General features: G+C 33.0%; 2 protein-coding genes and 1 long non-coding RNA gene across 3 annotated transcripts; all 3 read right to left on the bottom strand.

The window, feature by feature from the left end:
• Positions 1-10158: 10158 nt before the first annotated feature.
• Positions 10159-11285, bottom strand: LOC145312995 (uncharacterized). The gene is made up of 2 exons (XR_013877189.1): positions 10661-11285; positions 10159-10471 (listed from the first exon to the last, which is right to left on the bottom strand). It is a non-coding gene; the product is annotated as an uncharacterized LOC145312995 (long non-coding RNA).
• Positions 11286-12506: 1221 nt separating this feature from the next.
• LOC145312986 (uncharacterized) lies at positions 12507-16423 on the bottom strand. The gene is made up of 6 exons (XM_080152207.1): positions 16341-16423; positions 15297-15395; positions 14582-14652; positions 14030-14116; positions 13130-13234; positions 12507-12654 (listed from the first exon to the last, which is right to left on the bottom strand). Exons 1-6 carry the CDS (start codon positions 16348-16350, stop codon positions 12589-12591), a joined length of 438 nt encoding a protein of 145 aa, XP_080008333.1. The 5' UTR covers positions 16351-16423; the 3' UTR covers positions 12507-12588.
• LOC145312980 (uncharacterized) lies at positions 16369-22905 on the bottom strand. Its single transcript, XM_080152199.1, has 7 exons — positions 22837-22905; positions 22091-22191; positions 21644-21755; positions 18940-20248; positions 17584-18407; positions 16560-16653; positions 16369-16423 (listed from the first exon to the last, which is right to left on the bottom strand). The coding sequence occupies exons 1-6, from the start codon at positions 22876-22878 to the stop codon at positions 16648-16650; spliced, it is 2394 nt and encodes a 797-aa protein (XP_080008325.1). The 5' UTR covers positions 22879-22905; the 3' UTR covers positions 16369-16423; positions 16560-16647.
• Between the last annotated feature and the right edge of the window lie 287 nt (positions 22906-23192).

The following is a 23192-nucleotide window of genomic DNA, read 5'->3' as shown; positions in this document are numbered from 1 at the left end:
GGCTCTGAACTATATTTAGTTATTTCACCAGACAAAGTTTTATTAACTTACATTGAAAGCTTTTCGATTCATACCGGCAGCCGCAGTTGTTTAGAGAATTCTAATTATGAGCTGCGTGGGACTATATTTTTGTTTTTTTGCTGCAGCATTAGTTGCTTTTAGCAGCCAATCTCTCAGCAACCCTCAGCCGCACAAATTAGCCACAATCAATTGCAGCCTCTTGCCATTCATACGCGTTTTCTGTAGCCGCTTGATTGCAAGAAATCCAGCCTCATTCTCAGCTGTTAGACAACTCTCAAATTTTGCTTTCACAACACACTATAGAAAACTATAGAATATTATTATACAGGGCCATTGAAAAACATATAAACAAAACAGTATGAAAAAATGGGCTGGTATTCTTTTATCTCCTATGATATTTACTCCATTCAGTAGTGCAGACTACCCAGCAGTTTTTTTCAAGAAAATAAATTAAATTGCTCTAATCAAAAATGTCAAAAATATGAATTGTCAGGAACTTCCTACCAAATAATATTGTTATAAATATTTCGCTGTGGAGGTTCATCATTGTTCTTGTTCAAACATATCTAACTGATAAAAAAAGTATCATGTTCACAATTAAATAAGAACCTTTTGATACCAGTAAATTCACCCCTAAAGTCAGATCCATGATTTTGATAGTGTCTTTGATACGTAGTCTTTTTACGGATATTCAGATCGATTTATTTATTAAACTTTATGACTTATAGGAAAATCCGTACATCCATTTTAAATATGCTGATTGATAACTGTTTGACAACAAATTTTTGTATGATGTGATGATTCCTAGGACAACAAGGTACAATATTATAAACTTAATCCTATAATCCAGCCCTGAAAATGAAAGTATGTATTTATACAGTATTTACGCAATTTTGCAACACAATTATGTAATATTTATTTTAGACTTAATGAACTGCTTTTTAAGCTCTGATACTCTATAAGTAATACTCGATAGACCTACTTTCTGAATTTAGAGCTTTGCTTTAATGGATGCTGTCATCCTTTTCTTTATTAAATTTTAAAAAATTTTCGTCACACCCCAAATGACACATTTGCTTGTAGTCAAACTACGAATAAAAGTGTCTTCCGTATGATTTTAAAGTAAGATACCCCACATTCTTAGCTGTTTTTATTTGAGTTTTTTAGTGCAAAGATTCTCATTAAATACTATTTATTTGTATGTCCTTTAGATGATGCACTGGTACCAAGAATTCCCCAGTTTTATATATAGATGCGGTTAAAATAAAGGGTTTCAGAATAAAAGTTCTTTTTTTGATTTTGTGGGGTGTTAAATGAAAGGTTTCAACGGTTTGAGGGGGGTGTCATTTACCCCACACCTTGACTTTCACATATTTTTTTTTTATTTTTTGCTTACATAACTGTTTGTTTGATTAGAAAACATTGCCGTTAAATTTTACAACCAAGACAAAATCAAATAAATCTTCTACCATAATTGGGAGAGGGAAAAAGTGAAAATATCTTTTGTTATACTATCCCTACGTCTTCTATAGGAACATGTATGAGCGCCTATTATTTAACATGATACTAAGATATTAGTCTTGGCTTCGCGTAATTTACTAATGCAAAGCTGTTCTATAAATTGTCGGTGTGTCCTTTACATTGTATTTTTTTCCTGTACGTTGTTTAAAGCCTATTTTGTTACATGTAAGTGTACATAATGATTCAAATTAAACATTAATACTAAAATATTACAATTATTGATTAAAACTAGACTTTAAATAAAAAATTTTAATGTTTAATGTTTTTTAATACCAGTACTAAAGTTTAAGTGGTTATATAATTTTGTAAAAACAGTGCAATTTCTAAAATTATCTTTAAGTTCATTTGTTTCTTTATTTAGCTTTGCTGAAGTTGATAATTTAATCCTTGTTAGATTAATGCACATCATTTGCTTTTTATAAAAAGGAACCATGGGTGCTTTTTCAGGGATGTAGGATATAGGTAATACGATACACAAAAAACAAGAATGGTTATATACAGGGTTAGTAGAGTAAATGGGGTATTTTTTCTGATCGGAACCGATAAAATACGTACTTGTGATTAGAGAAAACTGGCAGATTAGCAGTATTAGAGGTTTTGCTGAATAAATAAGCACATCCAATCCTTTATTTATCCTTTATCCATGGAAGCTTTTAGGCTCCATTTTCTAAGGTGGTATGTTACAATAAAGTCTGAATATATGTTGTTATATAAAACTGCTATTATACATGAAGATGCTAGAACCAGGAATGTTCACAGGGGGTAGGTTAATAACATAATAAAAGAATGTCTATCTGTGTATCATTTCATATACATATAAGCATTAGATTAGACTGTCCCAAATTTGGGAAAATCTATGAAACCAAATAGAAAAAGCATTATTCCGTAGTTCTATAGAGAGGATTTAATAACTACTGAACCTACAGACTACATCTACAACTTACTTTAATTTAGTGTTATATTAGCTAAAATTCTTCATTTCCAAATCTAACTAATGTAAATTGAATAGGACTTTGAATAGGTAATATTTGATAGGACTTTACTATCATATCTACTACCTAAATGTAAAAATAATCATAAGAAAAGATTTTTATATTATTTATAATATTCATTTTGGGAAAGGCTAATCAAAGTTGAGTAAGCCTATTTAGGCCAACATATAGGCCTAATGTAAATAATATCTACCTTCAAACATTGATTGTATTTTATTCATTTATTAATATTCTTTTTAAATAATCATACTTAATAATACTCTCGGGCAAGACATATTTTCTTCTTTGATTCTTCTTTAGCAGATTGTAAGTTACAATTAGAAAAAATTTCAATAAAAAGATTGCCCTATCAAAATTAATTCTTAATGCTTTAAGGGAAAGCATCATTCTTTTTCTTAAATTTTGAGATAAAATACCTATAAACTGTATGTTACTCTCTTGATCAGGCTATACAACTCGAAGACACTTTAAAGCTTCACGTGAAATACCGTGCAAAGGGCGCAGTCACAACTAAACTTTATAGCACCTAAAAATGGTTGTAAATCTTAATGTCAGGCCACAAAGAATTAAATCTTTACTTATTACTTCTTGAAAGCTGTGAAAAATATAATGTGAAACTACAATACAGCGGATTTTTGGATGGTTACAAAAGTCTGGAAGACACTGTTTTTTTATTAACAGTATTTACAGTCAGGGATCTAAAGGTAAAGGTCATCACCGATAATTTTTTTTTAAATCTCACATGATAAAACGCAAAATAAGCCCTTCTGTAGGTCAAAATTAATGGTTGAAACGTTTTGATGATCAACTTAATGAACCAACCAATCTAAATTCATTAAAAGTCCCAAAAGTTGTTGAGGTAAAGAACAAGAAAACGTTATTATATAAACCTTTTGGGGTGTAATAAACATTCCAATGTCCCCTTCCTCACCGTTTTACAGTACAGAATTTGATCCATATTTGTTTACCTTTCTTTGATTATTACACCAAAAAGGCCTTAAATGATATTTAAATGGTAATTACCATTACAGAGTTTGGAACCTTGTAAAAATGACTGACTCAGATTATGACATCAAAAAAATTAACCAATGAGAGGCTACTATAAATTTTACCATTGGTCAATTACAGTGTATTCTAGCCTCTCATTGGTTATTTTTTTTGACGTCATAATCTGAGTCAGACACTTTTACTAGGTTCCAGAGTTTGCTGTTTTGAATGCAATAAAGTAAAAACTAATCCTTTACACATGACTTTACCCACATTTATTACAGGGCAAAATAATAACATTTTAAAAGATTAAAATCTTTATCATAATTGTAGAATAGAAAAACAAAATATTGAATGTGAATAACTCATGTTTAGTCCACTAAAACAATGCTTTAAGAATATAAATATTGAAATGGACAAAAGTCTTTAATTCTCTGAAACTTTTATCAATCTTTTTAAAACATTTAGTCTATTTACAGGACAAATATAGTTTGTTCGTAGTTTTTTCGTGCTACATAACGAAATTTTTATTTGCTTTGGTCTTCTTCAATTGCAAAAAAGACTATATTCTGTTTTGCAACTTTGTCCTTTTGACCAATGTTAAGTCTTTAAAATTTAACACACAAAAAAAATATTAAAATCAAATGAGATAATGTTTAGCAAAAGCAGATTATAAGAAATAAGACAAGTACGATTCTGACTTAAGGTTTAACAAAAATAACTTTCATTTCCCTAATCTTTGTTAATCATGGTTTTAAGATTATGATTAGGCATAAAATGACTCTGGAAAAATACGAAGGAAAAAAAACAAATTCATTTATATAGACTTAGAAATTTAATGGAGCTACTCTTGAAACCAACCATACCCGACGACTTTCATCCTCTTTACAAATAACCCTGAACATTTTGACGTCATTGCAGTTTTGAGAGGATTTGACAATTAAAGAAAAACCATAAAGACGTCATTAGTTAACAAGGATAACAACATCTATTAAAGCGAAGTTCTGAAACGGTAGTGCAAAATGATATTAACACTTGTAAAGTGTCAGAACTGAAAAAAAATATTAATGCATTAAAGTCTAAACAAAATTATAAGTACATTTGTTGAAAAACTGCTGCTTGCATGCAGGATAATGTTTAAGGGGATACTTACATTTTTTGGACTTGATTATAGAGATGATTTGCATAAAATATTGTACATTGTTGTCCTAGGGATCAGTATTCCAAAAATCAGATCAATCGGATAATTATAATGCAAAAAATTTGCAAAACTTCTTCGCTTTTTAAAATCTACTCCTTTTTGGATATAATCGTCCTGGTGTTTTAAAAACACTGCTGTGAGACCGTCCTAATTTGTATTTTATGCCCTGTATGTAGATTTCTATATATTAAAATAAAGTTTTATTTTATCAAATCATTTTATAATATTAAGAATAAATTAAATTTGAAAACAGACTGCATGATTTACACAAAGATGAAAAACAGAGCTTCTAAGCTAAACGACTGGATGCAGCTGGTTAATCATTACATAAATGTGACAGGATCTGTGTCTGTACCAAAGGATTTCTGTAACCGCTGAACCTTTACAGTGTACCTTTCATAGGCCCTGGAAAGGTTTATAACCATTTTGGAGAAGGCTTTCACCACCCTCCCAAGAGTAATCACCTCTAAAAAAAAATAACCACCTGAAATAATTTTTTTTTCCCTTTTCTTTTTGAAATTAATTGGCTGCTTTTGAAAGGCTATACTCAAAAAACGCCTATCTCAGAAAACGCCTATCTCAAAAAACGCCCATCTCAAAAAACGCCTATCTCAAAAAACGCCCATCTCAAAAAACGCCTATCTCAAAAAACGCCTTTTTCTTAAAATGCCTACTACATTTTTAAAAATTATCTTGCAGTGAAACATTTCAGTCTAAGAAGGTATTGTGAATATTGTACAATATATACATTATAAATCTTTATATTGAAATATCTATCCCTGAAGGATAATTTCACACTTTTACATTCTTAAGGCACTTGATCACAACTAAATAACAAAAACTTTTACCTATTAAATTCATGTTTTATGTTTCTTTATTTCATATATCTACTGCAAACAACCCAGTTTACTTTTCAGTTATTACAATAAGATGAACAACTATGAGCTCTATCAAAACATACTTCTTATCTATTTTCTTAAGAGATATTCATAAAGATGTTGTGGAATTTTGGATGGGTAGATTTAAAAATAGGGTTGTGAAATTTGGGTAGGGTGTAAGGAAGGGAAAAATAGTGTGGAAAACACAAAATTTAGTTCTAGTTTTTATTATGCTTAAAAGAAATTTTAGATTCATGTTATATACACAAATTATTATTAACATACACAAATAATATACAAAATATTTATTGAGTATGATATGCTTTAAACTTATCAGAATTATATAGCTGTTCCTCAAAATAAAAAATTAGTTTAGAATAATTATTACAAATCATAAAGCAATTTAACATTTTCTATTTAACAATTTAACAACCTACATATTTGATGAATTTTGGGGGAAAAATAGGTTGAGGTTATTTTAATGTCTTATCCCTATATTCCTTCTTATTTTTACCAGATTAAAAAATGATATACTTTTGAATGAGCTTCAGTAATTAAACCCTTTTCTTCAATGAGTTCTCCCTACAATAATTTACTCCCATTTATTTAAACTATCCCTATTATCTTAATATAGCAGCTACTCTTTAGTTTACCATTTTATCCATCTTTGTACATAGTTTATTAACTGGTTGATTTGGTAACTGTTTATTTTTTTAAATGTAGTGGGCATTTTATGAAAAAGGCGTTTTTTGAGATAGGCGTTTTCTGAGATGGGCGTTTTTTGAGATAGGCGTTTTCTGAGATGGGCGTTTTTTGAGATAGGCGTTTTCTGAGATAGGCGTTTTTTGAGATGACCCTTTTGAAATAGGGCATATTGACTTAAGAAAAAAAGAAAATGAGATTTAGCGAAACAAAGAGAGAAGATTCAAACTTATATCTAGAAATATAGACAGTCTTGGAGAAGCTTGGCTCGCAACTAAAAAAACTGGGTCTATCAATATTTATCAGTGAGTGTATTGTTTCTGACCGAGTTGTATCTAGTTCCCACACTAATATGACAAATTCAACCTTTCAGAAAAGACATGATAACGTTTTAAGAATAAGGCATAACTACTTTATATTAAAAGACTCTAATTTGTGTTTTATTGTAATTTGATTTGTACAGGCAGCAGACGCGGTAATAAAAAAACAAACAAATGTTTCGACTATTCTTTTTAGGGGCGAAGCTACATCAATTAGTAGGTCAATAATGCAAAAAGAGAAATGATATTTACGCAGCTATATTGTGCTTTTATAGTCATTAACTTTGCTTATTTCTTTATTAATGAAATAATAGTTATTTATCGCATCGTATCATAGACAGCTTTCTGGGGATATTAAAATCAGTTATTGTAAGATTAAAACTAGTTTTGTTAGTTCTATGTGGCCGGAGTCACAGGCTTACAAAACTGGTATCAATTTTAAGATTTTTATTTTATATTCGTGGAAAATTGTCTGTAATTCGATGCCATGCATTATTTTTCAGTATGGCTGAGAATCGGTTCCAATCCACTGGATATCAATCGGTTTGGAAGCCTTACTGCAAAAATTTTTTAATTGATCGATTATGAGTCCCTTATTCCATGATTTGATTATAAAATATCGCCTCCAATCATTTTTTCTCACTCATACCCATTTCTGGAGACATTCAACTGTCTATCAACAAGAACGATCGAGAATGTTCAATGTTGGTATACATTTCTTTTATCCATAGAAAACGAACAAATTATGGAGGGGGGAGAATATTTAGTATTTTGAAATCTATTAAAGAAAATTATGTAACACGATCCCAATCAAACCAACTAAAAAATAAACATTTATATCTTTATTAATCATATTTTATATATTTTTTGCTAGTCAAGTACATGGGCTTGTGATTCAGCAAATTAATTTCATTTAAAATTGTTGAAATTTTGTAAGAAATTTTCACTTAGAATTGTTTGTCAAAATCCTGGTCCCTTGTCCCTGGGCAAGTATTCAAAAATTAGGAAGAACAATCTAAGAGACACATTTTTTTTCTCTCTGAATCTTTGTCTCTTTCTGTGTTACATAAAGAGAGATATATACATTGAAATATAAATATGAATATTGCTAAAACATTTACTGTAAACAAATAACAAGGACACATAATTTCATAGATATTTATAATTTTATATAGATTACAAATATTATTTAAATTAGATTTACTTTAACGTTAATAATTGTATAAGATTTTTTTAAAAATGTGTAATAGATTGTGTTAGGTAGGGTTATACTGAATCTGGGTCCTAAAAGTTAAAGGAAGTTACATTAATATTTATAATTTAATAAAAGTTCTAGGTGTAGTAATGTTTATTGAGAAGATTCGCTTCAAAAATATGAAATACTCAAAGTTACATTATCTGATATTATTTACATTATTCGATATATATAGAGACATATTAATATTCATTCTGTTATTGCTTTTATAACACAAAACATTAAACTTTATTTATATAAATTCTACCAAAAAGAAAGAAATGTTGATTCAAAAGAAAAACTACCTACGGTTCAAGAAATCGTTTTTTTTCAAAATGGGAAACTACCACCAATTGAAAGGGTGCCGGCAAATATTCAACTCCCCGCAATAAAAGCAATTCCTCCTCTCAAAATACTTTTTGGAGGTGCTATTACCGAACCTGTAACATCCATTTTGGGAGACATCCCATTTTGTCCCTTTTTTGTATCATTTTGAAAAGTGCGACACCCTATGACGTCATCAACCTTTTGGGAAAGAGAAAGGGAAGAGGGGAAGAAAATCTCTTCAAAAGAGATGGGAGAAAAGGGGGCTTTCTTACTATAATAGGCTGAGTCGATTAGACAAAAAAAAATCATATATAAAGATGCAACGAGTGCAAACTGCAATATTTGCTATGCTCTTTGTAATTCTACTTTATGTTGCCTTTCCATAGAGAAATTAATTTGTACTTTCTAGAAATTAATTAACTTTTAAATTCATCCAGCTTGGAAATGATTTAGGGATAATCTCGTATTTTGCTGGTTTATTGCCCCTACAGGGCCATATCCTAACCTGCGTTCGACTCTTACCCTGCAAGAACCTAATTTAACCCTGCGGGGCAAATCTAACCTTAACTTAATTCTTCATAGTTACACACTATACCTCTTAATATTAACCGCCATGCCAAATTTTAGTGTTGTAACTATTTTTTAGTTGAGTTCCTTTTACTTTTGGTATCTTTAAGTGTCACACCCTCCCTCCCCCTTTGAAGGCTATAGATAAGTAGTTGTGTTGTTTGCATAATTTTCATAATACAAGGATAACCACATCCATAAAAGTAAAGCTCTAACAGTAGGATAAAAGTACATTTACACTTGTAGAGTTTCAGAACTGAATAATCGGAATATAAATGTTTAATAGTCAAAACAAAATTGAAAGTAAATTAGTTGAATAACTGTCTATATACAGGATAATGTTTAAGGACATTCTTACATTTTTGGGTCTTGATTATAGAGATGATTCGCCAATAGCATTATAACTTTCTTGTTCTAGGAATCTGTATTCCAAAAATCAGATGAACCATAAGGATGACAATATCCATAAAAGGGAAGCTCTGAAGTGGTAGAACAAACAAACATTAACACTTGTAGAGTGTAAGAACTGAATTATCAGAATATAAATGTACAAAAGTCGACAAAACATTATAAGTAAATTTCTTGAAAAAATGCTTAAATACAGGATAATACTTACATTTTTAGAACTGATTATAGAAATAATTTGCTTATAACATAACACTTTGTTGCCATAGGAATCAGTATTCTAACAATAAGATCAATAGGATTAATACATCATATAAAAATTGTTGTTAAAAATATAAAAATAAACATGTCTAAAATGGAAGTACGGACATTCTAGTAACAATTATTGAGTTGCTACGCTTTCTAAATCCTACCAACTACTACAGGTATCACTATGCAAAGGTTGAAATCAAGAGGACAATTCTAACATGCCCAAATTAACGAAAAAGATATCCTTTCCAGACAGACACACCCTAATTATAGAAAGCTTTGCTTTAATATTTAGTGGTAAAAAAGTTGATAATGTTTCAAATGGGCGTACGGGCATTCTGGTAACATTTATAGAGTGGCTATGCTTTCAAAGTTATACCTAACTATTATAGGAATCATCAGCTAACTGTTCCGACGGATGGGCATACGTAAGGACAGACCCTAATTATAGAAAAGGTTTAAAAATCAGACATCTGTATTACATTGCAGGGAAAAAAAATTTCCGCTTTGTTGATATCATGTTTTCTAGCGCACTACAGACTGGCTGACCAAGTGGGTTGTATAGTAAACGCAGATATTATAATCTTCACCTAAACAATCATTTGTAAAACCAGCTGAAAAAAATTCATTTTTCTTACGGAAATTAAGTTTAGTCTCCAATTTTTGTTTTCCCCTAAACATAGCTAACAGACAAACATTTCTAATCTTAGAGTAGCCACGCTAGTAAAGGCTAAACATCACAAAAACAAGTAAATCTTTCAAAAATGTTTTATATTTTAAATTAAAATGGATTGTGATTAATGGCATTTAGGAACAGTTTTGGCATTCTCCTCTTAGAAATATTTTTTTTCAATTTTGAAAATTTTTATACCCTCCCCCTTCCCCCCTGACAAAACAACTATTTTAGGTTAGGTTAGGTTTTAGAATAGGGAGCCGAGCGCTGCGATTAGGTAGGCAAGGGTGCCGAGCGCCGCGGCCAGAGTTCATAGTTCTGTCAAGGGGGGGAGAGGGGGGGGGGGGGAATTTTCAAAATTAAATAAAATATTCCTAAGAGGATATTACCACAGCTTTTACATAAAGGGATAGTTGCATGAAGTGCATTTCAGAAAAACAATTTCAATTGATATTTTTAAAACTACATGTACAAAATTAAAATCTTTTTAAATATATGCCCTATAAATATAGCTTAAACCATTTAAAAAGAAAATATATGCAGTTCACTAATTTCATAAATAAATGCATTTCGTGCAACTAACCCTTTAAATATACAACAAGTAACATTTTGATATTACATAGTATATAGTAAATATAATTATAATTCAACAGTTTCACAAAATTTTTAGTGACCTTAAATTTTATAATTTCAATATATTTTGTTTGTAAAATTCATTATTTTCTAAATTAAAAAATTATTTAATAAAAAATCCTTAATTTTAAGTTACAAATGCATGGAAGAAATGAAAGAATTAATATTTAAATTTAAACTTGTTCTTACCTACTTACAAACTATGAACAATATTATTTTAACAAAATAGTTTTTACTGAGAGAGAAAAATTTACCCGAAGAAAAACAATTTAACTATTTGAAATTATCATTTTTAGCAAAATAGCGTAGACTACTGTACACTATTGTTTTAGATTATAACTAACGAAAAAGTTTGATTATAAAGAGTTTTTCATTGGATTAAATATCGCCCCCTGTATTTTTTTCTTACATGTCTAGATTCTTAAGAAAATACATTAGATAATGTTCTGAAAAAAGATGTGTTAAATGTAGTTTCACTAAGTATAACACGTTTTTTATGCCAAATTATTAATTATGACTTAATAGATTAAAAAATGAAGACTGAAAAACTGTAGTTTCAAGTTTTGATAAACAAAAGGGGGTAGGCGGATGTGCCACTTTTTGAAACCAAAAGAAAAACGCGCATGATCTCAGCCCATAAAAGAGTTACAGCTCTAAAATTCGGCACAGCAGTTGCTTTTGTGGAGAACAATATGGAACTGTGAAGAAACGGCGGTGGAACCGCCGCTCCCGCCAAAAACCGCCAAATTTATTTACCTTTTCTCGCCATAATAGACAATTTTAAACCATCTGAGATAACCTTTTTTTTTCTTCATAAAAACATGTTTGAAATATTACAAGTGTCACGTGAAAATATAAGGGAAAGTTTTATGGGAAAAAAAATTAATCTCAGATGATTGAGAAATGTCTAATTTGGCGAAAAAAAGGCAAAAAATTTTTGACGGGGTACGGCGGCTTTCGGCGGGAGTGGCGGTTCCGCCGCCGTTTCTTCACAGTTCCATATTGTTCTCCACAAAAGCAACTGCTGTGCCGAATTTTAGAGCTGTAACTCTTTTATGGGATGAGATCATGCGCGTTTTATTTTTGGTTTCAAAAAGTGGCACATCCGCCCCCCCTCTTATATAAGGATAGATAAATAATCATTGATTACAACCTTGCATTTATAAATCTTGTAATAATTATAGTTTTCTGTATGACCCGTACAAATATTAATAAGCTTTCAATTATAGCTTAATGACAAACCGAAATGACTGTTATGTTAACTAAAATTTTACAGATATAAAAAGTCTGTTTTTTATTGTGATGTAGGTTGCGATTAGAAACCAGTTTTCTGCAGGGCGGTTAGCATCTGAACAAAAAATGATATTTAATACAAAGATTTATAATAGATGAAATGACTTCAATTTTTAAAAGAGAACTTAAAGGTTCGCTTTGTCCTTCATTAACGGTTAGCACTTTTCATTAATTTTTTTTAGGTAGTTTTCGAAGTACATTCTTGCAACTTTTAATGGTGTATATGAATGAATAACCATGCATAAACTCTATTTCTTCCTAAGCAATTTTAAAAAAAGGTAATATCACCTACGAATACAAAAATTTCGTGACATCATTTCGTTGTCATGTCATGAAATGACAGACTGATGAATAAAACAATGAAACAATTCAAAATCATATTCATCCTATATCGTTACGGATTGAATGACGGACAGACAGAAGAAAATTTTAGAGTGGCTTCACTTAAAAAAGTAATTTGAGTAATTTCACTTATGATGATAGCAACGAATCTTAATAAACCTTAAAATAAAAGTTTATACCTGAAAATAATGGCAGGTTTGGTGGTTGTGTCTATGTGAGCGGCCGCCAGGCTGCTTTTAGGTACTACGCAATGCGCGCTAGGGCCGAGAACACGCGGACAAAGGCTAGCTGTCTTGGACTGCTGGTCTCCTAAAACAAAAAAAAAATTTATTTTCACGACAAAAATATCTTAAAACATTTCTTTAAATAACAAAAAAATAATAAAGAGCTTTAAAATTATTTGTTGAAAAGTTTTTACACTTCAGGTTTGGAACCAACCAATCAAAATTAAATTAAAGTATTGAATGTTTTAAGCCAACGAATACAATAACTACAATAGCGTGGTTGTTATACTTTGGGTTCTAGTGATTTTAGTAAATATGATTTTTGACTTTCTGACTTTCATCTGACCGTATAAATGAAAATATTATATAACTAATGTTAACTCATCAATGTTTATGCACAAAATTACTCCTACTGCAGATTACAATTAGTGGTTGAAACTTGAAAATAAACCAACATATCAAAATCTATTAAGAGTCACCAAGTTGTCAAGCCAACAAGCCAAAAACATTTTCTTATAAAACTTTTGGGACTAGTGTAAAAAAAAACAATTTTCCCGGACCTCTAAGTACCTGTACTGGCCATTAATAGGTGGATTGAATGGCAGGTTATTGGAGACTGGAATGTGATTATCCTCAGGATGAGGAACTGGCCGGCTATCTTTAACCTGGACAGAAATTAATTATTTAAAGGGGGGGGAGGGGGCGAAAGTGACACTTTTTGAAACCAAAACTAAAAGTCAAAGGAACTCAACTAATTAAAGAGTTACAGATCTGACATTTTGCATGGCAGTTGCTTTATAGGGGTACAATATGGAACTGTGAAGAAACGGCGTCGCAACCGCCGAGAAAAGGCAAAAAAAATTAGGCGGGAAACGGCGGTTGCGCCGCCGTTTCTTCACAGTTCCATATTTTACCCCTATAAAGCAACTGCCATGCAAAATCTCAGACCTGTAACTCCTTTTTTAGTGGAGTTCCTTTGTTGACTTTTAGTTTTGGTTTCAAAAAGTGTCACTTTCGCCCCCCCCCCCCCTTTTAGTTTTAAAAATCTCAAGAAGGAAAATAAAAACAAACTAGGAAATGTATTTAAAGAACAGATAGAAATTTTTTGAGCCAAGCTACTTCCAGTAGCGACTTCAACGAATAAACAAAAAGGTAGCGTTTTAATATTTTTAATTAAAGCGTTTTCCATTCAACTTAACATTACAGGAATATGTATTCGTTATGAATGGCTGAAGTAAAAGATCTCAAAATTTCAAAGAATTTTAATTCCATTGGTCAATATAGGGCTTAAAGCTATTTTGAGGACTGAAAGGAAAATAAAACAGCCCAACCTATAAAGTATAGAAGTAACACCCAAATAACCTAATAGAACATAATCGCTCAAAGCCACATGAACAGAAATAGGTAAATAATAGCTATGATGAGATGATCACAGACTCAAGAAAAATCAATTTGTTTACCTTGACAACGTCGAGATAAAGATTTCTGTTCATTTCAGTAGCCAGGTTCATATTGAACATATCACTATCCTTCTCAATATCTTTAACCTAAAAACAACAATGTATAATAAAGATGATTGTAAAGTGTAATCCTAATAAAAGGTCTGCCATTTTCGGTATGAAAGTGCAAGAGTGTGTATGTGTTTATATTCTCTTTAGGTCCCTGAAGGGTTTTAAACTATTAATAAAAGGTCACGTCTACCCTCCCAAGATCAAATAAATCCTAAAAATCTCCAATCTAATTTTATTATCCCTAAAATTATGTGGCGAAGTCAATCTCACCTTCGGGAAGAAGTATTTGTTGTACATTTATGTTTTATTATCTCTGCTAAAAAATGAATGGGGAGACAACGACTAATTAAAAATAAAACAACTATAATGAGCTTATTTTCGCTGGATTTTAAACCTTTAGTTATATAAAAACAGATTGAATTTTATACAAATATTAAATAAGAAGAATGAAGGAAACTAAACATTACAGATAAACTCTTTATCACAACAATAAATATTCACCTTAATTTGATTCCATTGATTGCCATTCAGATTTTGAAAACTTGTATTAACAACATCATTCTTGTATGTACCTTAAGTAATATTTGATCATTAATAATTAACTAGGGTGACAACATCCTCCAGTGGCGAAGCACAAAACATTCGTGTGTGTACATTTATGAAAATAAAATACATGCATTCAATATTTTTTAAGTAATAAAAATTAAAAATGTCCTAATCAGTGAAGTTTCAACAAACTAATAAATTAAGTTATTAACTGTCTTCCCTGACATTTTTTTCTGTCCTAAAATAAGACGCTTTTAACTTAAAAATTATGCCCTATAATATTAACTAGGGTTGGGCCGGATATCCGGTGTGGCCGGATATCCGGCCATTTTCAATATCCGGCCGGATACCGGATATTGAAACTATCCGGCCGGATATCCGGTTCTATAATTTTTAATACTTTACACCAAAAATCTCTGCTTTTAAAAATTTTAAATGGCTATAATTTTCTTATTATTGAAGCTAGAAGAACTTTTTTTCTGAACAAGTTTAACTTTATGTAAATTTGTATAAGATTTCTTAAGAAATTTTTTTTGCTACTGTAGTATCTAGTAATTTGGCCGGTTATCCGGTAATTTGGCCGGATAACCGGATATCCGGCCCAACCCTAATATTAACGTCCTAGAAATTGCTCTATACAAATAGATCTTGGGACCAAAACTAAGCTTACTTATGTCTAGCTTCATTCTCTTGGTGTTGATGATGTCCAGATCTGGCATGTTGATTGTCTTGTTGAACATGGAGGTCACCTCGTACGGTTCAGACTGACCTAAATTTAACGGAACGTGTTTAAGCTGGACTTTAACGAGTAGTAAAATATTACTAGATTTAAATCAGGAATAAGGTATATTAATATTAATCTAAGAAAATTTGGGTGGGAGGGTGGCAGTCAATAGAACAAAGATCAATTATCATATCCAAATTGTATACCTGCTTTTTACAATATAAAAAAATGTGTTTTAATTTAAATTTACGTACCTAAAGCCCTGTTGTAAACATCGTTTACATCAACACCAGAATCAGCACTAAATTCGCTGGATTTCCGCAGAGATTTCGTTGGCATCAAAGGTCTAAACAATAACAATTTTTATTCAAAATTTTAACATTCGTTAATAATTAAGTCTAGTAATAGAAAACTAGTCTTTGTTAGAAATAATGAAATAATATTTTCTTTTCGCACAGGAAAAATAGCTTTAAACCAAGGTGTAAAAACTCACCTGAATCCAGATTGATGTTCTCCAACTCTTGTCTTCTCTGCAATGTGTTGCTCCTCTTCCTGGTGAAAGAAGTTGCATCTGAACAATTAAAGTTTGTGAGATTTCAAACAAAATACATAATTTTAAATTTTTTAACTCTTTGAATAATGAATCCTTTGGATAAATTCTGTAAAAGTTAAGATTATGTTTGATGTAATAAAGGTAAATCCCTGTACTAATAATCAGGGATCTAAAGGGATAAGACAATGAATGATAAATTGATGTACATCCCCAATGACTACCGTTCTGTAGGTAACAATTATTGTTTCAAACATTTTGACATTAATCTTTATGAACAAACTACCTAATCAAAATTTAAGTAAATGTTACTCCAAAACTAACCAATAAGAAAACTTAATAAAAAATTTTTAGGAGACTAGTGTAAAAATTATAACAGTCCAATGACCCCCTCTTGACTTATTAAACTAATAGACAGGTTGCATAAACATGGAAAGTACCTTGTGCCATAAGCACACCATCCCTTGATCCAATATTTCTGGCACAGCTTTGTCTTGTACTTGTTGTGGCGGATCATATCATGCTGAAAGTAATTTACGTATTTTATACAGCTTTCTGCGGATACTAAAATAAAAAACTTAACTGTTTTAAACCGGATTTAAACTTCTTTTTTAGCCCTTTCGATATTGGATATTTAAAATTTTTATTTAATATCTTACCCTTAATTTTGCTTTGCCATGAGCGAACTGGCACTGATTTCCATAAATGCATTCACCCTTCTCTCTAAAGTTGCGACAAAACTCTGTCTTAAACCTTAAAGACAAAAAATATGTAAAAGTGAATAAAAATAATCTCGAAATACTACCTATGGAAGTAATACAAAGGGGGGGGGGGGCGGATGTGCCATTTTTTGAAACCAAAACTAAAAGTCAACAAAGGAACTCAACTAAAAAAAGAGTTACAGGTCTGAGATTTTGCATGGCAGTTGCTTTATAGGGGTACAATATGGAACTGTGAAGAAACGGCGGCGCAACCGCCAAAAACCGCCGTTTCCCGCCGAATTTTTCGGCGGTTGCAACCATTAGGAGTACAAAAAAAATAATTATATGTCAATATTCTCTATAAAAATATGCATCGAAATTGTTACAGGTGTTTTTTAATATCTCTGAAAATAACGGCGCATTTTAAAGCATAAATATTTCAAAAGATGCGTATGAGGCTTTTTTCTGGTAGAATTTTGTGCCTTAAGGTTTGTTTTTAAAAATTTATTTACTTGAAAACAACATATTAACGAGGCCAATACAATTTTCTACCAATTACACTAAAAATTTCATTTAAAAGGGGGGAGGCGGATGTGCCACTTTTTGAAACCAAAACTAAAAGTCAACAAAGGAACTCAACTAAAAAAAAGAGTTACAGTTTTGAGATTTTGCATGGCAGTTGCTTTATAGGGGTACAATATGGAACTGTGAAGAAACGGCGGCGCAACCGCCGAAAACCGCCGTTTCCCGCCGAATTTTTTTTTTGCAATTTCTCGGCGGTTTTCGGCGGTTGCGCCGCCGTTTCTTCACTGTTTTATATTGTAACCCTATCAAAGCAACTGCCATGCAAAATCTCAGACCTGTAACTCTTTTTTTTTTAGTTGAGTTCCTTTAACTTTTAGTTTTGGTTTCAAAAAGTGACACATCCGCCTCCCCTCTTTTTAAGAAATAACAAAAAAATGAAAAAACTAGGTACACTTACCCTCATTAGTTGAAACGAAGAGCCTGGCGGAAATGCAGAAGTTGACAAAGTAGCAGTTGCTATACCACCACTTCCCTGGATAAGCTGTCCACCGCTTGGCGTTAGGGTAAAACCCTGCGGCCCATTGTTAGCTGTGAGAGTAATGCCTAGCTGCTGGGAGATCATTTGGTGAGTGGGGGGACCAGTTGACGAGGTGACCACAACATGTTGACCACCACTTGTCATCATAGCGTTAACATTGGTCATTTGGCTGTCATGGTGTAACAGGTTACTTTGTACTGAGGATGCTTGGCTGACAATCTGGCCGCCAAGTTCTGGTAAAGAAACAGGTATGCTTGAAATTTGAGATCCACCCTGAATAAATGCACCCGCCTGCATGCTGTATGCCAGGCCGGTGGTGTTTGTTGTCAACATTTGACTTCCATTGTCAGCGATAATTTGTATTGACTGGTTGCCAAGAAGTTGACCCGATTGTTGTTGCTGGTGACTTTGTTGCTGACCTGACGCAAGAAAACTACTATCATGTCCAATACTAATAATTTGGCCAGAATTTTGGGTTGACATTTGCATGGGCTGCTGTTGACTAAACTGCAGTTGACTGTTTGAGCTTGTAACAATTTGTTGGCTGTTCATACTATTATCCTGTTGAATCATATCATATGAGTTACTCTGTGAAAAAATTGGCAAGTTAGAATCATCTGATTGGCTTATAGTGTGGGAGGTGCTGAATCCCAGATCCATTTGGGAGCCCCCGCCTGAGCCTTGATCCATGCTAAATGAATCAAAGTCGTCAATGTCCAGTCCAGCATCCTTCATCAATGCACCTAAACAAAATAAAATATACCTAGTCCAGTAGATTTAGAGCAAACCTTAATTATTAAATAAGGAATTTTTTTACAACTTAATCATTTGATTTGTTCAAAAAATTCACTAGAAACAAAAATACATGTTTGTAAATAAACTTAAAAGACAAATCCTACCCCATCTTTTAGATTTGTTAAAGAACCACAAATTATCTAATATTTGAAGTTGAAGATATAAATAAGATAGAAGTCTTTTTTTTAAAATCCAGGTATCTAAAGGGATAATGACAATGGCCGATAAATTGATGTTCATCCCCAATGATTATTCACAACGTTACCCTTTCTTTAGATTAAAGTTAGTGGCTGAAACGTTTGAACACTCAACTTAGTTAACCAACCAATCAAAGTTTACTTAAGTCCCCAAAGTTGTTTCGCCAATGAATAAGAAAACGTTATTATATAACTATGGGGACAAGTGTACTAAACAGCCTATTGTCCCCTCTCTCTCTGATTTTAATCCCAAAAATGTTGTAAAATTTAAAAAAAATATTACCTAAATCGAAAGTTTTCTGAGCAGCTGTGGTTGTTGGTGGTGGCTGTGACGTTATCACTTGCGGCGGCGGAACCTCCTCAATATCTTTTTGCTGGCCACCTTGTTGAACAATAAACTGGCCGGGTTGAGCTGCTATTGGCACTAAAGTAGGCGTTGTTTGTAAGGGAGCATTGGGTCGTAACAACAACATAGGGCCACCACCACCCTGCTGTTGAATTATCATGGGAGTGCCAGCTGTCCCACCTCCAGACTGAGCCACCATTTGTCCCATTATAATTGGAGTGCCTCCAGGCTGGACACTACTGAGCACACCATTGGAATTAATAATTATGGAATGCTGAGTTTGACCGGCAGATACATTTGTTACAGGCGCCTGGTTTTGTGTGGTAACCATCGAGTTTAAGGTACTGGTAAGTCTTGTCCTGTCCTGGGGGCTGATTCCGGACACACCAACCGTCTGAGAATTAACAGGTGACGTGCTTTGTGGAGGATGATATTTAGCTGCAGTGGTATTGGTAACTATTGCTTGCCCTACACCAGTATTAGGTTGTAGTTGAATTTGAAAAACCTGACCCCCACTATTAACTAAAGTGCCGCTAGAACTAAATTGCAGTGGTTGCATTCCAGAAATTACATTTCCAGGTACAAAAGAGGCGCCAGGTGGCAGGACAGTAGCTCCACCACCCGGCCCTGAAGGTGCAAGTATAACAGAGTTTTGGGGCAGGGATACAGACTGAGGGGATAACACAGAATGGGGAACACTTCCGCCACGTGGAGATTTTGGGGCACTCACGCTTCCAGGAGATTTTACAGAGTAGTGCTTGTTTAGAGGTGATGAAGGTGGTATACTACTGGCTGGGGATTGAGGTGGAAGCAAGTTGGCAGGAGATGGCTGGGGTGTCATGTTGCTGACTGGAGACGGCGGCGGCGGGAAGGCGGCTGGTGATTTCATAGGAAGATACGTCACCGGTGAAGGAGGCTGGGCAGGAGACGGCGTGGCAAACTGGTGGGTAGCGGGGGACGGCGGCACACTTGCAGGAGATTGCATTTGGTGCGGGGATTGAGGCACAGGAGCTGGTGACGCATGCATGCTTGGGTGGGGAGAACAGCCAGGTTGACTGCTGCTGGATCTATGCAAGGAGGGGAGGCCCATGGGTTGGTTAAGCATTGGGCCACCAGGCGAGGGAAGGCTGCTGTACATAGGCACATGGCGGGGCGTCACATCAGCACTCTCAAAAATATCTTCATTTAGAACATCAAGGTCTGATGTATCATGCCCTCCCTGTCCCAGAACTCCAGTGTCCAAATCCTAGGTGAAAAATATGTGTTCTTGCAAAGTGAAGATTATTATCACAAACTATTTAAGCAAGACTAAACTACCTATATAAAGTTATTAAAGCAGTATTATTATTCTAAAATATGTATTTAACATCATAAATACTTTTATGTCCCTAAATAACCCATGTAAAATACTTTACTGGCAATTAGTTTCAAATCTTTAAATCTAAGAAGGAATTCAGACTTGTATATTTCAAAAGATTAATAATATATTATTATAAAGATAATTGTCATAAGTAATTTGAATTATATACGTCATTAATTGACCGCAAACGTTTTAATTATAATACTGGGGGGAGGCGGATGTGCAACTTTTTGAAACCAAAACTAAAAGTCAAAGGAACTCAACTAAAAAAAGAGTTACAGGTCTGAGATTTTGCATGGCAGTTGCTTTATAGGGTTACAATATGGAACAGTGAAGAAACGGCGGCGCAACCGCCGAAAACCGCCGAGAAATTGCAAAAAAAAATTGGCGGGAAACGGCGGTTTTCGGCGGTTGCGCCGCCGTTTCTTCACAGTTCCATATTGTACCCCTATAAAGCAACTGCCATGCAAAATCTCAGACCTGTAACTCTTTTTTTAGTTGAGTTCCTTTGATGACTTTTAGTTTTGGTTTCAAAAAGTGGCACATCCGCCTCCCCCCTTTTCTCACTGAAAACAAATATTCAGTTTTTCTTTTTGTATACTTAAAAAACATGACCTAAAAAATTGCTCATGTTCGTAAATTCCCACCCCTTATTAATTCCTATAATCCTTTAATTTGATTGACAGGTTAAGATATAACTTCATAATTTATCCATAATTTGTAATTAAATGCTTTAATAAAAAAAAATCAAACTTCAATAACTTTTTTGTCTTTAGAGATTTTTTTGTCAAATAAGAAGGAGTTTTTTTTCTTTTTACTATAACCTACGTTATTAAAGAAGATTCTTTTACTGCAAATGCATCACAGTCAAGAAATGTGAAAAAATGACAAATTGCAGTTTCTTAAAAATGCTTTTGTGAGGAGCTAAAAAGCATTTCACCTTTAAAACTCATTAAGATACTTTTCTTATACCTTATTCTAAATTAATATTAAAATTTTAAGATTTTTTTATACATAATAGAAGAGTTATTTTAATTAGTATTATAATAAGTATAGATGTATATTGTATACAGATAACTACCTGCCCCCCTTTTCCAAGAACCTTTTTGTCTGCTAGCAAATTATTTTTTCTGTTACTTGGCTGTGTTAATATTCCCGACAATATAGGTTGATTTTTAAAGACCCAATTGAAGGTCGGCACATAACAGTTATCTAACCCCTTCCCCCTCTAGTGTTTTACTCTGTAGTTTTGATTTACATTTTCATATTGAGATTTTTTACCTGGTTAGGGGTAGAAGGTGGTTTTGGGGTGTTGGCTCCACTCATTATTCCGCCATCCGTGGGGGGTCCTCCCATTTCTGGGGGCGGGCTGGTAGCCATGCTATTACGGGGACTGTTCCTGTATTCATTTGTGATTTTCAAACATTTTTATTTCATGAGAAATTTTGTGTAAATCATACCTATCTATAATTAAAGAAACGTCGCTTAATTTTTATCTCAAAGTGCCTTGTTTAATGTTTACTTCAAATACTCCCATACTATTGTGTATGAAATAAATTGAAAGCAAGGGAAGGGGGCGAATAATTTTTTTCTAATTCTTTAGGGCACTGAATCTATTTGCCCCGCAGGGGTTAGCAATAGGTATTTTTAAAAAACAGAATTTGGTACATTTGAAGAAATCATAATTCACAGATTATTGTTGAATCATTAAATCAAATGTATGAAAACCCATTCCTGTCATGCTGATTAGGGGGAGGTCCAGTGGAATCTCTGGGACTGGTCGACGGCTGCTGGTCATGAGAACTGCTGCCAGACTGCCGTCCGCGGTCCTAGATAGGTAATTAACATTAATGATATGGTGAAATGCAGCCAAAACAGTGATCCTCACTCAATCAGTTAGCATGTCACTGTTCATAAGTATTATTTTAAAATTATTAATATGTTTGAACATAAGTTAAGGCTATTATCTTGGAAGATTTTTAAAAAGTTTAAGGGGGGGGGGGGTTTAATGCAACCATCTCGTAATCAGTGATTAAATTGAACTGAAATTTTTCATGGGTAATCCTTGGTAGGTCTATTTTCCCTAAATCGAACAAAAAGTTGGAAAAGTAACGGCTGGCGGCTCAGCCATTTACCCGCGTTTTGCCTATTTTCAGGGCAAATTCATCATTAATTACGTAGGAATCAACTTTTAAAAACATATTTTTTTGTTTAATTCATGTAAAATGATAGCAATAGCCATTTTTTAAGTTTCTAGTACCAACAGCAACCGGCTAGAACTTAAATAAGATTTTTGAGCCAAAAAAAAGTAATATGTGTTCTTTTTGTTCGAATTAGGGAAAATAGACCTACCAAGGATTATTCATGCAAAATTTAAGATCAAAATTCGAATTCTAAGTGTTATTCAATCATTGATTACGAGATGGTTGCATTAACCCACCCCCCCCCCCCCCCCTCCTTTAATCCTAACATACCATGAAGAGTAAGTTTCCTTCTTCCTCTCTTTGTTTGTCCATGAATTTTTACCCATAGTTCTAAGTTCTGAAATAAAATATTTTATTCTGATACTGTTGTTCCTGCCTAAATACACTTTACGACTTCCAACCATTTTTAAGATTTTTAAAGAAACCAAAAGTGTTCCCAATTTTCAGCCCATTAAGGGGAAAAGGGAAATGGGCATAAACCGGTTATAAAATATCTGAATCAATTAAAATATCATATGCCCAAGACCGCTAAAACGCTAAAACGGGACCATGGTCAGAAAAAAACACCCCAAAGGAAGTTCCGGGAATGCCTGATTTTAGCAAACCAAAGGGGGGGGGGGGTTTAA

This window comes from Acartia tonsa, chromosome 1, assembly GCF_053477335.1.
Source record: "Acartia tonsa isolate MP-2025a chromosome 1, ASM5347733v1, whole genome shotgun sequence".
In the NCBI taxonomy this organism is placed as follows: domain Eukaryota; kingdom Metazoa; phylum Arthropoda; class Copepoda; order Calanoida; family Acartiidae; genus Acartia; species Acartia tonsa.
The sequence above is the reverse complement of the archived record's forward strand: the minus strand, read 5'-3'. Positions and strand labels throughout refer to the sequence as shown.